This window comes from Cydia splendana, chromosome 11 (assembly GCF_910591565.1).
Source record: "Cydia splendana chromosome 11, ilCydSple1.2, whole genome shotgun sequence".
Lineage (NCBI taxonomy): Eukaryota > Metazoa > Arthropoda > Insecta > Lepidoptera > Tortricidae > Cydia > Cydia splendana.
In genome coordinates, this window is record NC_085970.1 from 11,341,914 (window position 1) to 11,358,139 (window position 16,226).

General features: G+C 39.9%; 1 protein-coding gene across 1 annotated transcript; it reads left to right on the forward strand.

The window, feature by feature from the left end:
• Positions 1-148: 148 nt before the first annotated feature.
• LOC134794793 (DNA-directed RNA polymerase III subunit RPC3) lies at positions 149-15,415 on the forward strand. Its single transcript, XM_063766580.1, has 11 exons — positions 149-440; positions 609-733; positions 1,275-1,404; positions 1,734-1,938; positions 3,170-3,262; positions 3,996-4,157; positions 6,806-6,959; positions 10,806-10,926; positions 11,113-11,184; positions 12,041-12,208; positions 12,757-15,415. Exons 1-11 carry the CDS (start codon positions 294-296, stop codon positions 12,889-12,891), a joined length of 1,512 nt encoding a protein of 503 aa, XP_063622650.1. The 5' UTR covers positions 149-293; the 3' UTR covers positions 12,892-15,415.
• Positions 15,416-16,226: the final 811 nt, after the last annotated feature.

The window sequence follows — 16,226 nt, forward strand, 5'->3', positions numbered from 1 at the left end:
TCAAGGATTAAGTAAAGTGTCGATTGTAAATTATACGAATGATATAGGCACATTATATTATTAGGAACGGTTGGACTAAATCGAAAGACTGTCAGTGTCATGTCATTGTCAGCGAAATCCATGCAATCCATGTTAAAAGTAATAAACAACATGTTCGACATGGGAAGAAATCATTATAATTGTATTACTTATGTAGAAATCTTCGTGCTATTTCATCAACATAATTGATGATCAACTTTATTACTTTAGAAAATAGAAAAATATCTGTTTAAGAATATCCAGAAAAACACATAATGTCTCACCAACTTGGTCGTGTAGTTTCGGAGATTCTCCTTCGCTATTACGGTGAAATAGTGCAGCAGGTCGGAAACGACCTATTTTCCTATGGAACTCGCCCTCTGGCAGTAATAACCAGGAGCACAGGATTGCCCAGATCGCAGGTATTTTATTAAACACTTTTAGGTTATGTTTATATGAGGCAAAGTAGAAACCTTAAATAATCAAGTACTTATAATAAAATTGTATTTGTGTGGTTTTTTTTAATACCAAATATAACCTAGAGTTGGCCGTATTTATGTGGAATACTAATGAATATGATACTTTTCCAGGTTATAGAAAGTCTCCGAACACTAGTGAAGTATGACTTGGCCACTTTTGAGCCGTCAGCTAATGAAGTTATTGCCGACTACCGGCTCATCCCTGAGAATGTGCTTCTTCTCATTAGATACCCTAGGTAAACATATACAGTTTTAGAAAATAAAGAATAATTTAGTTGAAGAGCTATGTTATTAATATTGCTTAGTAAAACAGTTATTTTACTACAAGGCAATTTGTGTGTGAAATCATATTATGAATTTTATAATCTTAATTTGGCTGATTGCCTACTGTGGCCTGACTTACTAGCATTGGTACAGTTGAAAAATGTATAGGTACCTACAGGAAGATTACTACAAGGCTGTGTTCCGAATCACGCTCACGACGCTCACAACGCTTACGGTGCTGGCTGCCGGTCCGAATCAGTTAGCTCTCTGAAATTTGTTTCGCGCCTGTCCTGTCATTGTCAAACGTCACCTTGGCGTTTGCGCTCAAGGTGCTTACGCCTGGGAGTGTGAACACCGTGAGCACTGTCCATTGACGTCATCAATGACGTCACGACATCTCATGTAAGCGCTGTGAGCGTGAATCGGTCCGATCGTGAGCGTGCTGTGGGCGCTGTGAGCGTGATTAGGAACATAGCCCAAGACTACACCAAAAATGAAAACATTTCTGTGTAGGTACCTCCTACAGATGAAGACCAAGTATGGCAGTGAAGCAGAGCTCCTGGTGGAAGAGCTGCTTCAGATGGCCACTGCCACTGCCCATGTCCTGCTCTTTACTATTGCCAACAAATACAAGGATGATAAGGTACCATAAAATTCTTTGTCAAAAATATCTAAACTATGTTTAATAGTAATATATCTAGTTTGAGTTCTTAGTCACATTGGTGTATAGTTACATAACTACATAAAACTTGTTTGATAAAAAATCTAAAATCGAGAATTTGGTTAATTTTGATCACCCCAATTTACCTTTAACTCCTTAATGATTATATATTGTTAGGGTTAAATAATTGCACTTTTAAGACCTGCAGACAACTGATTCCTACAGCAAATAATATTTTCACAACATTTATGTACCCATTTACAAAAGAAATACATATAATTTGCCTACAAAACAAAAACACATTGTTTCAGGAAAAAAACATTTCAATAATAACACTAAAAGACACATTCATCAGCTTAGCCACTGCGGGCTACATCCAGCAAGCTCCAGTGGCTGAGATGAAGGAGGGCTCCGAGGTTCCAATCCTCACACCAGTGGCGACTATAGTGCCCGAGCTTGACAGCAGGGTGCTGTTACAAGCTATGACAGCAGGCAGCCTGGCTGACGTCAATGATAGTGAGTATTATTTACTCAAGTAATTTACGAACACGCTGAGCTCACGACAGGTCTGATTGTAATTAAGCACAGTCCAGAGAGGGTGCAAGACAATGTGTCATGTGATAGCAGTGATAGGCAGGGAACATTCGATTCGTGATATTCCACTCTCAAACATTGGTTTTGTTAGACAGTGAGAGATAATTATATATGTAGTACCCAACCCAATACTATTATTTTATTGTGTGGTATTATATATTATACATAGACATAATTCGGCCTTGCTGGTCACAGTTGGCTACATCCAGCTATAGTTCGTTTTTTTAGCATTAGAAAAAAGATAAACAATCTTGATGTGTCTTTTTATTGAAAAACACTTTTGAATAATATGTCACGGCAAATATGTAACAATTATGAATCATATACGATTATTTACATTCTTTTGCTTTCATAAGTAATAGATTACTGATTTTTAAAAAGCGTTTTTCAATTAAAAGTCTCGGCCAGATCGCGTAGTCTTTTTCTAATGCAAAAAAAAAAGCGGCCAAGTGCGAGACGGACTCGCCCATGAAGGGTTCCGTAGCAGCAAGTAACATAATAAAATTGCGGTTTACGATTTATGACGTATTAAAAAAAAAATACTTACTAGATCTCGTTCAAACCAATTTTCGGTGGAAGTTTGCATGGTAATGTACATCATATATTTTTTTTAGTTTTATCATTCTCTTATTTTAGAAGTTACAGGGGCGGGGGGGGGGGGGCACATTTTACCACTTTGGAAGTGTCTCTCGCGCAAACTATTTAGAAAAATATTATATTAGAAACCTCAATATCATTTTTGAAGACCTATCCATATATACCCCACACGTTTGGGTTTGATGAAAAAAAATTTTTTGAGTTTCAGTAAGTATGGGGAACCCTCAAAATTTATTGTACTTTTTCTATTTTTGTGTGGAAATCTTAATGCGGTTCACAGAATACATCTACTTACCAAGTTTCAACAGTATAGTTCTCATAGTTTCGGAAAAAACTGGCTGTGACATACACGGACAGACAGACAGACAGACATGACGAATCCATAAGGGTTCCTTTTTTTGCCATTTGGCTACGGAACCCTAAAAAACGAAGTATAGCAACTGAATTGTTGCCCAAACTTACAGTCAAAGACACCCTTAATTGTAGTTTACTTAAACCTCAAGACTCAATAAGTCAAAAAACCTGTGTTTATTTGTTTATACATTTGACATTGCAGATGTGTACTGGAAAGTGAACTACGACAGATTCCACCTGGACTTCAGAGACGACGTCATGATCAAAGCCATCACACGGCGCATCGACGAGAATGGTAAATAGTTATAGATCACTTTTAAAGCCTTACTTAAATATCAATCAAATATACATATTTATTTGTAAAATACACTTACGGTAAGAAAAGGTGTAGCATTTATAGTTTCAGACCACGGTCTAAGCAAAATTCCTAAGCTGGTTTATTTTTTACATTTTCCTTTGCCCATAAATCATTAATTAATTCTCATTTTTTGCCGAACAGTCGCCCGAGCCAACTAATCGCCGATTACAAATGACGCCGGATAATCGGCTTTATTGACTAAAGTAAGGACGCTATGCACAAAGAATTTCGTACCCTCGTAATTGACCCTCGCGTTCCTACCCGTAGCGCACGCACGTAATAATTATATTGCTATCCCGCCCATGATGCCGGCGGTCGATGACACTGTCAGCAACATAATTATGCGCGTGTGATAGAGATGGAAACAGGCAGGTCAGTGTACGAAGTTCTTCATACTTAGCGTCCTCACTTTAGCTAGCGACAACATTTCTAATCATCAGTGTTTATTAAGCTTGGAATAAATTTAATTTTCGATTTTTTATTTTGGCCATGTATGAGGTTTCGCTTGGTGGCTCAGATCAGAGCGCTGGAGTATCGATCCAGAGGTCGTGAGTTCAAGTCTCACCTAAGACAGTAATTTCTCCACTTTTAAATTTATTCCAAGCTTAATAGCATCGTTCGCAGACGTTTCTGCTTGTTAAAATTTAAAATCAGTGTTTGTTTGTGACAGCGGGCGAGCTGATGCGGCTAATGCTGGAGCAGATGTACCTGTCGTCGGCGCCCTGGGCCGCGGAGTCCAACCCCGCGCCGGCGCCCGACCTGCGCGCCTCCTGCCGCCGCCTCGACCGACCGCTGCTGCAGCAACATCTCGAACACTATACGAGAGTTTTAGGTACTTATGATATGAATATATTAAGATTCATGACTCTAAATTATTATTTGACTCCCACATTAATGCTGTCATATCTAATGCCTCCAAAACACTAGGGTTTATCATGCGTAGCTCCCAACACTTCATTGAAGCTAAAACTATTAAAATTCTTTACTGTACATATGTTAGGAGTAAACTTGAGTTTGCATCACAAATTTGGAATCCCCGATATCATACTTATATTGATAGACTAGAACGCATCCAGAAGAAATTTATCAAGTTCCTCTGCTTTAACACATTCAACACCAAGAACCCGACTGTCGGGTACACTGTTCGTAGCGACTACGCGCTACATACGACGAAACCGTGGCTACGCGCTACGAGCGTAACCCGTAGCACTTAGTGGTATTGAATGTGTTAAACTTAAATATCCTTATACATCCTCCAACTATGTCAATATTTGTAGGAAGCATCATCTCATTCCGTTGCATACACGCCGTGAAATCTCAGACATAGTTTACATTCTCAATATTATAAACGGAAATATTGATTGCCCTGAGTTGTTGGCTGAGCTCTCTTTCAGTATTCCATCCAAATCTACAAGAAATTTTCGACCCCTTGCTGTTCCAAATGCTTCGCGTAACTACAGACAGAACAGTTTTTTGATACGTGCTAGTAAATGTCTAAATAAACTCACGAAGGAGCATGACATCGATATTTTCAACAGCAACATCCAAACTGTGCGGCGTATCCTGACAGAGGAGTTCTTTAAATGAGCATGGCTTAGTGGAATGTGAAATTTCATTGTACTGTGTTTTTTCTTTTTTTCTTTATTTCTTTTGAATCTTCTTTAGTAATGCGAATTCAAAATTAGTTACTCTGCCTTTGGCGTTGAAATGAATGTATAGTGCAATAGTGCTAACCACCAATTGTTTTTGTTAATCTGTATTTATTTTGAATCTTCTTTAGTAATACCAAGTAATACGAATTCAAAATTTGCTACTCTGCCTTTGGCGTTGAAATGAATGTGTAGTGCAATAGTGCTAACCACCAATTGTTTTTGTTAATCTGTATTTACTGGTGAGAACCTGTAATTGGCTTTTTGTATCACATTTATAAAACCTATTAATATGTTAACAGCTGTTGGATCTCCGAATAGTAATAAATAAATAATAAATAAATAAATAAATAAATAAGATTAACTGTCCCCAATTCCTTAGACTAGAGTTTAATTATTACTATAGTTCGTTTTTTTAGCATTAGTAAGGTTAGCGATCTTGACATGTCTTTTAATTGAAATACGCTTTTTAAAAATCAGTAACTGTTACTTATGAAAGCAGAAGAATATAAATGATCGTGTTAGATTCAAAATTGTTACATAGTTGCCCTAACTTATTTTTAAAACGTGTTTTTCAATTAAAAGACACATCAAGATTGTTTACCTTATTTCTAATGCAAAAAAAAACGAACTATAGTTAGGGTAGTCCTTATTTCGTCGAAGTTATATTTTTCTATGTACCCGCTTAATGTACAGATGTAGTGCATAATTGTTTTCCACCGTGTTTTCTCAGAAACGTTCGTATTTGTGGACTTCCGGTTCGAGCGCCAACTTGATGGTCACGCCTCGTGATTAATTCCTTTGTTTTTTGCTCATTAATATTGTTTAAAGTGTAATATCGATAGCTTATTATACAGTAAACTAATGTAGTAGCAGGGGCGTATTTTGAAATTTGGCGCCCTGGGCCAATACGTTTCGACGCCCCAGAAGTCAAGGAAGAAAAACAAAATGCAAAATGCAATCCGCAAATATGCCGCCCCTGGGGGTTGGCGCCCCGGGCCATGGCCCGGATGGCCCTAGGGTAAATACGCCCCTGTGTAGTAGTGTGCAGTGAATGGAGAATTAATCTTGAAACGCGTTTAACCACCATTGTGGAGTCAACGGCTGGTAGTCCACGTGCTACTTGTAAAGACTAGCTATCGCTTTACAAGAGCTAATAAAATCACCGTACACTATCTTGTACTAACTGTACAATTTTAGTAGTATTTAAAGCTCCCAATACCTTGATACTGGCGAAATATTCACACTAGACTGAGGCCATAATTTAAAAAAAGTGAAGTGAAGTGAGTGTTCGTATTTGTCATCCTACTTCAGTCACCGTCAGTACTTTTTGTATCGAGACTGACTGAAATAGCAAGAAAACGTTCGTACGTTTCCGTGAAAATACGATGGAAAATAATTATGCAGTACATCTGTAATGTCTAGTTTTTTAGGTATCTATTTATGGGCCAATAGTTGCTTGAAATAGAGATTTTCATTCATTAAATCATTCAGTGATCTAATGCAGGGCATTTCCAAACTTTTTTACCTGAGGGCCATATTGCCCCTCAGAAACATTCGCGCGGGCCACCGTCGGTTTTTGCGCCGGGGGAGGGTGTCTGGTTGCTGCTGTTAGGAACAGTTCCACTCTCAATGAATGTTGAACCCCTGGAGCCTGGCTCCCGCGAGACGGACAATGGGCACTCGCTTTGGGTGTTGGCGGGCCGGATTGGAACGCGTCGCAAGCCGAATTTGGCCCGCGGGCCGGGGTTTGGAGACCCCTGATCTAATGGATGCACCTTTGAAGTGATAACTGACAGTTTTTTTAACCATTGTTTTTTTTTCTGGGCAGAGGAGAACGGGTGCGGGTTCATCCGTCGCGCCGCCGACGCGGGCGGCGGCGCGTGGGTGGTGCGCGCCGCGCGGGCGGCCGAGCAGCTAGCTCACTCGCTCCTAGACCACGTGGTCACCGAGAGGCTCGGGGATAAGGCCGCTAGGATATTCAGGTGAGACGGATATCACTCTTGCGTCTGTTAGAGCGAGATGGGTGTCAATAAACAACTCGCTCCTAGACCACGTGGTTACTGAGAGGCTCGGGAATAAGGCCGCTAGAATATTTAGGTAACAATCAAGTTTTCTTCACCCCTTTAAAGCGCATTGGCCGATGCATAGTGAGTTCAAGCTTCCACAACGCTCCATTGTCCTAATGATTCAGGTTAGGAAAAAATGCAAAAAGAGTGTCAAAAGTTATGTTAAGAGCCCTTATTCCTTAGAGCGTTCACCGATTTTGCGAAATAACACTCGATAGATGGCGTTAGCGCTCGGTACGCGAGCGCCGGCAAAGCTAAGCGCGTTTCAACGCAGACAAGAATAATTTTGATACTTTTCAATTTAATTTGCAAGTAAATTTATTTTAACGTTATATTGGCACTCTGTATTTTATTTTATAAGCATGGTAGTAGTCAATAGAGTATATGTGATGAGATAATATATAACCAACGACGAGTAAAAAATAATGATTGTTTACCTCTGTATGTCATGGAATTATTGTGACAAGTTCATCCACGAAGTCAAGTAACTTATTCAAGTCAGTTCACCAAGGAAATTGAATAATTAAATGTTTTAAAGATAAGGTTATATTAAATAATAATATATACAGGGTGGCCAAAAATAAGTGCATTCCCGTTGCCAGGGAGGTTTAGGGATTATACTGAACTAAGCAACCGCGAACCGCGATGGGACCAACCCCGAAATCGCGAAAAAAAAATTTGGCTGTTTCATACATTTTGTCTAGTCCATTTTCTATGGGAGGGTAATTTTTTTTCCAGCAACCATTTTCTTGCCAGCAGCGGAAAAGCACTTATTTTATGGCCACCCTGTATAATGACAATAAATTCGAGAGTACCTGCAAGTAACAACTACTGAACTCTCTGAAGTTCGATTTTATGTCTAAAACAGAAGTATCTCCGTTTTTAGGGTTCCGTACCCAAAGGGTAAAACGGGACCCTATTACTAAGACTCCGCTGTCCGTCCGTCCGTCCGTCCGTCCGTCAATCACCAGGCTGTATCTCACGAATCGAGATAGCTAGACAGTTGAAATTTTCACAGATGATGTATTTCTGTTGCCGCTATAACAACAAATACTAAAACAGAATAAAATAAAGATTTAAGTGGGGCTCCCATACTGTTGTAAACGTGATTTTTGATAGAAGTTAAGCAACGTCGGGCTCGGGCGGGGTCAGTACTTGGATGGGTGACCGTTTTTATAGATAATGGTACGGAACCCTTCGTGTGCGAGTCCGACTCGCACTTGGCCGGTTTTTATTTAGAACGAAGTTGATTTATAAGGTTTACTTGATCCTTGTGGGAAGCAAATGAAGCTTTATTTGTAAGTATGTATGTAAAATAAAATAATATTAATAATCTATCAACCGCATCTAGATCGATAGTGCTCGTCAAGGAAAATCTATTGAGCCCAAACACGATGGAGTTATGATGAGTAGATTAGGAGTTCTGGTGACCAACTCCTGACTCCATCATGAAAACCTGGACTTCATCTAGATTCTAGATCGATGGTGCTTGTCGGGGCAAATCTATTGATCCCAAACACGATGGAGTTATGATGAATAGATTAGGACTTCTGGGGACCAACTCCTGACCCCATCTCGTAATGGAGTCAGGAGTTGGTCACCAGAAGAGTCTCATGACTCTGGACCTCATCTAGATAGATGGTGCTCGTCAGGGCAAATCTAATGAGCCCAATCACGATAGAGTGATAATGAGTAGATTAGGATTTCTGGTGACCAACTCCTGACTCCATCATGAGAACCTGGACTTCATCTAGATCAATGGTGCTCGTCGGGGCAAATCTATTGAGCCCAAACACGATGGAGTTATGATGAGTAGATTAGAACATCTGGTGACCATCTCATGATGGAGTCAGGAGCTGGTCACCAGAAGGGTCTCATGACCCTGGACCTCATCTAGATAGATGGTGCTCGTCGAGGCAAATCGATTGAGCCCAAACACGATGGAGTGATAATGAGTAGATTAGGAGTTCTGGTGACCAACTCCTGACTCCATCATGAGAACCTGGACCTCATCTAGATCGATGGTGTTCGTCAAGGAAAATCTATTGAGCCCAAACAGGATGGAGTTATGATGAGTAGATTAGGAGTTCGGTGACCATTACTGACTCCATCATGAGAACCTGGACTTCATCTAGATCGATGGTGCTCGTCGGGGCAAATCTATTGAGCCCAAACACGATGGAGTTATTATGAGTAGATTAGAACATCTGGCGACCATCTCATGATGGAGTCAGGAGTTGGTCACCAGAAGGGTCTCATGACCCTGGACCTCATCTAGATAGATGGTGCTCGTCGAGGCAAATCGATTGAGCCCAAACACGATGGACTTATGATGAGTAAATTAGGACTTCTGGTGACCATCTCATGATGGAGTCAGAAGTTGGTCACCAGAAGGGTCTCATGACCCTGGACCTTATCTAGATAGATGGTGCTCGTCAGGGCAAATCATTTGAACCCAAACACGATGGAGTGTTAATGAGTAGATTAGGAGTTCTGGTGACCAACTCCTGACTCCATCATGAGAACCTGGACCTCATCTAGATCGATGGTGTTCGTCAAGGAAAATCTATTGAGCCCAAACACGATGGAGTTATGATGAGTAGATTAGGAGTTCGGTGACCATTCCTGACTCCATCATGAGAACCTGGACATCATCCAGGTCGTCCGGGTATAATAAAAATGCAAACCCTAACCAGAATTCAAGTAACACTGAAAATCTATCACATAAGCGAGAGTCGGTTGTTAAAATTAAATATGGTGTAAAAAATGTACACCCTTGGATCAAGATTTTCTAATCATAGTATACAGCACTTCTCGGAACTCTCTCGATGGTTACGAAAGCAACGAACGCCTGACGGTCGAGCACAGGTCCGTCCCCTAAGCGCACTCGGCGGAGACTGAGCGCGCGGTGTCGGTGCAGCGTGATTTATACGTCTTTAAAAAAATATAGATTTACGGCTAGGTAGGTCCTATAGTTATGATTTTTTTTTTATGAGTAGACATAAAGTTACAATTTGATAAAATATTATTTTTGGGGCAAAATATAAGTCCAATTTGCGATAAAAAAATGTAATGTAACCCTGTTTTCACCAAAAAAATGAAGAAAACTCGGAAGGTTTTTTATCAATTTTTTAAAATGAATCTTCGATTTTCAAGCATGTCAGCCCCTCGTACAAGATATGGTGAGTTGAATTGTAATCATTCATGTACCGAATGATTCTTGTTTACTGCAAAATTGAGAACCGAAACGACCCTTCTCACTGCAAAATTTGAAAAAGACTCCTAAGAAAACTCATTTATTTTAGGTTCAAAAAGAGAAAATGAAAATTTGAACGTTTTCAGCCCCTAGTTTAAGAAATGATTATTTAAGTACGTTATCAGTTTTTGAATAAATACTAATAGTTACGTCGTAATCTTAAATGAAAAAGGAAGCATTTTGCAAAATACGCTCGTCTGTAGGAGTAAGGACTCTTAATTCCAATTTAAATTGCGAATTAAAAGGTTACGTTACGTGTTTTTATAATGTATTGTAATTTCAGCATCGTGGCACCATCTACCGGAAATTGTTTGAGTTGGCTTTCAAAGATTAGGACTGAAATGCCTTTATTACGTTTTAATTGTAGTTTTTTTACGTGTGAAAGCGGCCAGGCCAGTCCAATCTTACCTTTCGCAATTACAAATTGAAGTAAGAACAGTTTTAATAATTAGGTACTTATTAATTTACTTTTATGTGATATGCAATATGATATTTCATATTTTCAGATTAATTCGCACTAAGAAATACATAGAAGAAGAAGACATCCAGAAATACGCCATGCTTCCTAACAAAGAATGTAAAGAACTCACCTACAAATTATTAGAAGAACATTTCATCAGCGTACAGGTATTACTTAAAAAAAATTCAGTGTAAATGCGTCGAGGCTAAAAACCCACAGATTATGAATGTGCCCAACTGTCAGAAAAAGGCTTTAATCTATGATTTAAGCTTATTTGGATTTGGTACAGCGCCATCTGCCAAAAGCTTTAAATAAAAATGAGAGGAAATAATGTATATTTGTGACTGTTACAGCCGATGCGAAAAGCGGCATCTGCTGGTGGAATGGCGAAGGCTGTCTACCTTTATCACATCGACTTGCATGACGTGAGTATACAAAATAAATAGCATAACATCAAGAAATTAAGCCTCAATAAATGTCACAGTATCCTCGTTTTTGGCATTATTGGCAAATGATGGGGTGCATCTTTACTTTCCAAAAGGGCCCCAAATTCTTATGTGTCCCAGAGGGGCCCCAGCATAGTTTAAGACGGCCCGGAGACACTGACCAACTCACCAGCTTCAGCCCATTCGAGCATTCCGACTAGGTTCACGTTGACACGCCGCACACGATAGGCGCAGCGTTCAAAGGGTTAAATAACCACTTGATGAAAAAAGACAGCATTACGCAAAACTCTGCTTGTAGAGCGCCCTAGAACATACTAAGGACCTATCGCGAAACACAAAAATTAAAATTTCGTTAAATATATATCTGCCTATCACTCTTGCATATTCGAGCGATAGAGAAGCAGATAACGAAATAACCGCCTTGATGCATCAATGTAATAGGGAAAACTTGTCAAAAAAACTGTTTAAGGCATAGTAGGTATAAGGTTACTATATGGGTTACAATATGTGCTAGTGCTGCACTCTGGCGGCAGAACATTGCAGTAATATCCCCCCATAGAATAGCAATCCTCTAGACGGAGCTTAGAGCAATTATTTCATGAAACCGATGCTGCCAAAAATACAGGGGTGCGGTGCGGGGGACGAGGTGAGCGAGGCCCGTGCCGTGATTGGTCCGTTCAAAGACACGGGCGTCACACAAAGACACTTTGACTCGAAAATGTAGTAAAACTACCGTATATTTGTGGCAGAGGGGGTAGCGCTACTATGCTCAGCCTGGAGGATGTCTTGTCTGTGTATCCCCCTTATTTGAAATGGTTAATTATTATGTGTCCAGGTGGCGCTAACGTGCACGGAGATGTGCTACCGCTCGCTGCACAACGCGGCGCGGCGCGCGGCGCACGAGCGCGCGCAGCACGCGCGCCTGCTCGCCAAGCGGCGCCGCGTGCGCAGCATCGTGCACGGCATGCGCGCCCGGGGGGAGGCCGAGGCGAATATCGACGATGTTAGTTATATTTTCAACAACAAAAAAGGGATGCTGAAGCATGTTGTCTCGCTTACACATCAGGGCGGCGTTTGGATCCGCAGCAGTGTCTAAGGGTGGTGGTTTTGTCTAAGGAAAAAAAACTAAATCACACGGAAGCTGGAACACCAATGATTGCAGCGCCATCCGCGGTAATATTGTCCGATGTGTATCGCGTCTCACATTTTGCTTTAAAGAGTGAGATGCACTGACAATGGACAAACAAGTTGGATAGGTAGAATACCACCCTTAACCGCGTAAACGCGCAAATATTGCCGCAGATGGCGCTGCAATCATTTGTGTTCCAGCTTCCGTGTTGTTTAGATTTTTTTTCATGACAAAATCAAAAAAGTCAAATTCATGAGACGTAAAATAAATCAATAAATATTGGAGAACACTTACACAGGTTTACCCGGCCTCAATATTCGATAAAATAGATCAAAGAATACTTTACCAGTTCACTAGTAATTTGTCTCACTATTAAAGCGCCATCTAGTTTTCTACGACGACACTATTTCCTTTTATTCCAGGTTGAAGAAACCATAACGCCGCCGGAGCACCTGGTGCTGCAGGGCGTGGAGAAACGGCTGAAACAGCTGAGCGTCGCGGAATTGGAACTGGACAAGTCGCTGTTCATACTCAAGTGGTTTCTCTCCTACTCTTAATAAATTTTTGTGGCCTGGCGCGGACGTCTTGTTTGGCTGGGTGGCAATGAATATTTTAACTGACGCGCCGCTAATTATGATGTAATTTATCAGAATGAGATATGAGGCAAATAATCTGGGAATAGTTGTAATTCTTACTTAACAAAAATGTACGTTTCAACGCTTGCACGTTTACTCTAAGGGCTGATTTAGACGGCACGCGATTTCGTATGCGATTTTAGTTACATTGAAGACTATTGGTTACATCCAATTCAGCCGACCAATCAAATACCGCAATGTAATGAAACTCGCATGCGAGTTCTCGCACCATGTAAATGGGCTTTAACCCATTCAGGGCCAGCGACTCAGCGTATGGGTCATGCTCAAACAGTTCCGCAGGGCCAGTGACTCACATGTGAGTCTTGAATAAATTCTGATTTAAACTTAAACGAAACGTAATTTGATGTAATAACGTAAGTATCATATCAGCTAACAACCATTTCTATAAGGTATATTAGGTTAAAAAATTATAAACACGTATTTTTAATGAAAACAGGGTCTAGAATATTCAAGTTTGGTTTACTATCAGTGCAATATAGTAAATATACTGAAATTCTAGATACATATGCGATGCAAGCAAACAGAAAAATCCATATTTAAATAAAACAAAAAATATATATATTTCAGAAGTTATTGACATGGCTCAAGGTATGGGTCACCGTGGCCGGGCGCTACTTGTAAAAACTACTAATGTTTCCGTAGCAGGCTAAAATAAACTTTATTGGCTGGTTTTAAAGCTTATTTCATGTTGAAGCTGGTTGATATTGTACCATTTTACAACCGATTACTGTTTGGATGATGGTAAGCCACATTTTGTCGGAACCAAACCGTAGTATAATAATATTTTGTTTTGTATGAGGGGTAAGGCAACTAGGATTTTCTCCCACTGTACTTTTATGTCATAATATTTGGTGATCGTTGTATTGTATCTTAGGCAATTACCTACTAACAATGATGTTAAGGTTCATTTTTTTCGTTTCAATATAAAACAAGGCGGTTGAAACAGTCATCACTAACTAATATGTATTGTATTACAAATAGTTCTTTAAAACATCATAGTTTCTACGGCAGATTAGAAAGTAAGTACTATAATACATTTTAAGTTCTCTATTGTTACTAATATAATGGCGTTTACCAAAACAAAGCTAAATGACCGACGAGGTGTAAGCTTATCGGACACACTTGGACACAATAAACAAGGAATGCATCCGAGCGGCGGCGGCGGTATTATCTTTCATGTGGTATTTGTCACAAGAGTTCAAGAAGTGATTCATCCCATCCCCCCTATGTGAGATGTATTCTGGAGTAACATGGGAAATATTATTTAGTCACGATTTATTCGTGGGCGACTTTATACTCCTCCTGTGCTGTTTAGTGATTTCGTATTTTGTGACTATGGCTATGGATTACCGGAATTTGAACCCGCCTAACCAAACTGCAATAATTAGTTTTTTTATAGGCACAGAAAAACGGTGGTTAGTAAAAATGTTGCATAATGCTGTTCAACTGGCCGGCTTCATAAGCGGCGATTTATTTACCGTGCGCGCCAGGCTCGAGACCCATAAGCTGAGTCATACGTTTTAGCTAAAAACGGTTTGTATGGTGGCCCGGCGTATTGTGTACGCTCAGCGGTTCGTGGCCATGAATGGGTTAAGGGCTCTTTTAGACGGCGCGCCAACTGGCATGCGATTTTAATTTTTAACATTTCGGACTATTGAGATTACACCCAGACTACTAGTCAAATCAGTTTCTTTTTTCGAACTGTCAAAACGATTCTGCTACTATGGAATTTATATGAAACCCTAGCATGTGACGTCACAATCAAATTACCTACTCTTTATAGTTTTATACGGGTTTTAAAATAGAAATTGTGTCTAAAAATAACTGCTGTCTTCGTTTCTCTATTAATCTTCTGGTGCTTTATTTCATGCATGGTGTAAAATATTTTTTTTAAATACAGCCAAATACCCTATTCAGCCGATTGCCGATCACATACCACATTGTAATGAAACTTGCATGCGAGTTCTCGCACCGTCTAAATGAGCCCTAACTCTGCGTTTGCGTAGTTTGAAGTTTTCCTTACTTCGATAATCAATCTTCGTGTTGATAAGATAACCCTTGCCCTGAGGATCGCTGGTTCACCACTTTTTCCACATGTTTTACATTTATGGTTGACGGTGACGTTAATTACGTTGTACTGAAAATACACTGTGTATTATATTTTTTAACTAGGTTTACTCTAAGTCAATAAAAAACTTTGATATGTTCTTAAAACTTTATTTCACCCCAATGAAACTCATCGAAACGAATACAACCTAATAGTGTGCCGTTATCAGTTATAATTACAAAACTCTCGACTATCTACAGAAACAGTCGCTTTCAACATAATTGAAATGAAATACGATATTTTGAAGCAAATTCTACCCTGAGTTAATTCAGTTAAACCATATGGACGAATAAAACAAGAAGACAGACATGTCTACTAGGGCTCGCGGTCGTGTCCGGGTTTCGTGTACACGTGTTCGGTACCCGTTTCCGAACTACACGTACACGGTTTTCTGACCCGTTCTACACGTGTAGTCGTGCACACGTGTAATTAAGATCCGTGTATCCGGGTACCCGTGTACCCGTGTACACGGCGAAACGGACCTTAAATACACGCGGGCCTAACCCGTCCTTGGCGTGTAGCGGAGATTGTAGTAATGTATATATGGATGTTCAATGTGATTGATATGTGTTGTACCAATTTAATTTATTTTTCACCTCAGCAGCTCGAACAAGGGTACTTTGCTAACAGTGAGCAAAATGCGATTTTGTTAAAGGAAAATATAACATATTCCGTTCGTGGTAGTTTCAGTCAGAGATGGGCAAAATTCATTTGAATGACGAATTACGAATGAGAATTACCAAATCATTCGCGAATGACGAATAATTTTTTCGAATGATCATTCGTGTTCAATTCATTCGCGAATAATTTATTCGGCGAATAAAATAGCCAACGAATAAATTATTTGCGAATAATATTGTCGAATAGTTAGCTTACAAAATAACTATTTAGCTGTTTTATATCCCAATAGTAAAAAGAAAATGTTTTCTATCGGTTTATCTGGTTGGTTGATTTGAGGTGTGGAAACTGGGAATACGCCTCATGTATTGGCGGTCACGTGGGGCGAGAACAACTGGAAATACACCAATAATGGGGGTATTCCCGTTTGTCCCCTTCGGGAACATGTGGGAAAAGACAAACAACAACGCCTCATGTATGGCGTAGGTCACGTGAATCGGGGACAAATGGG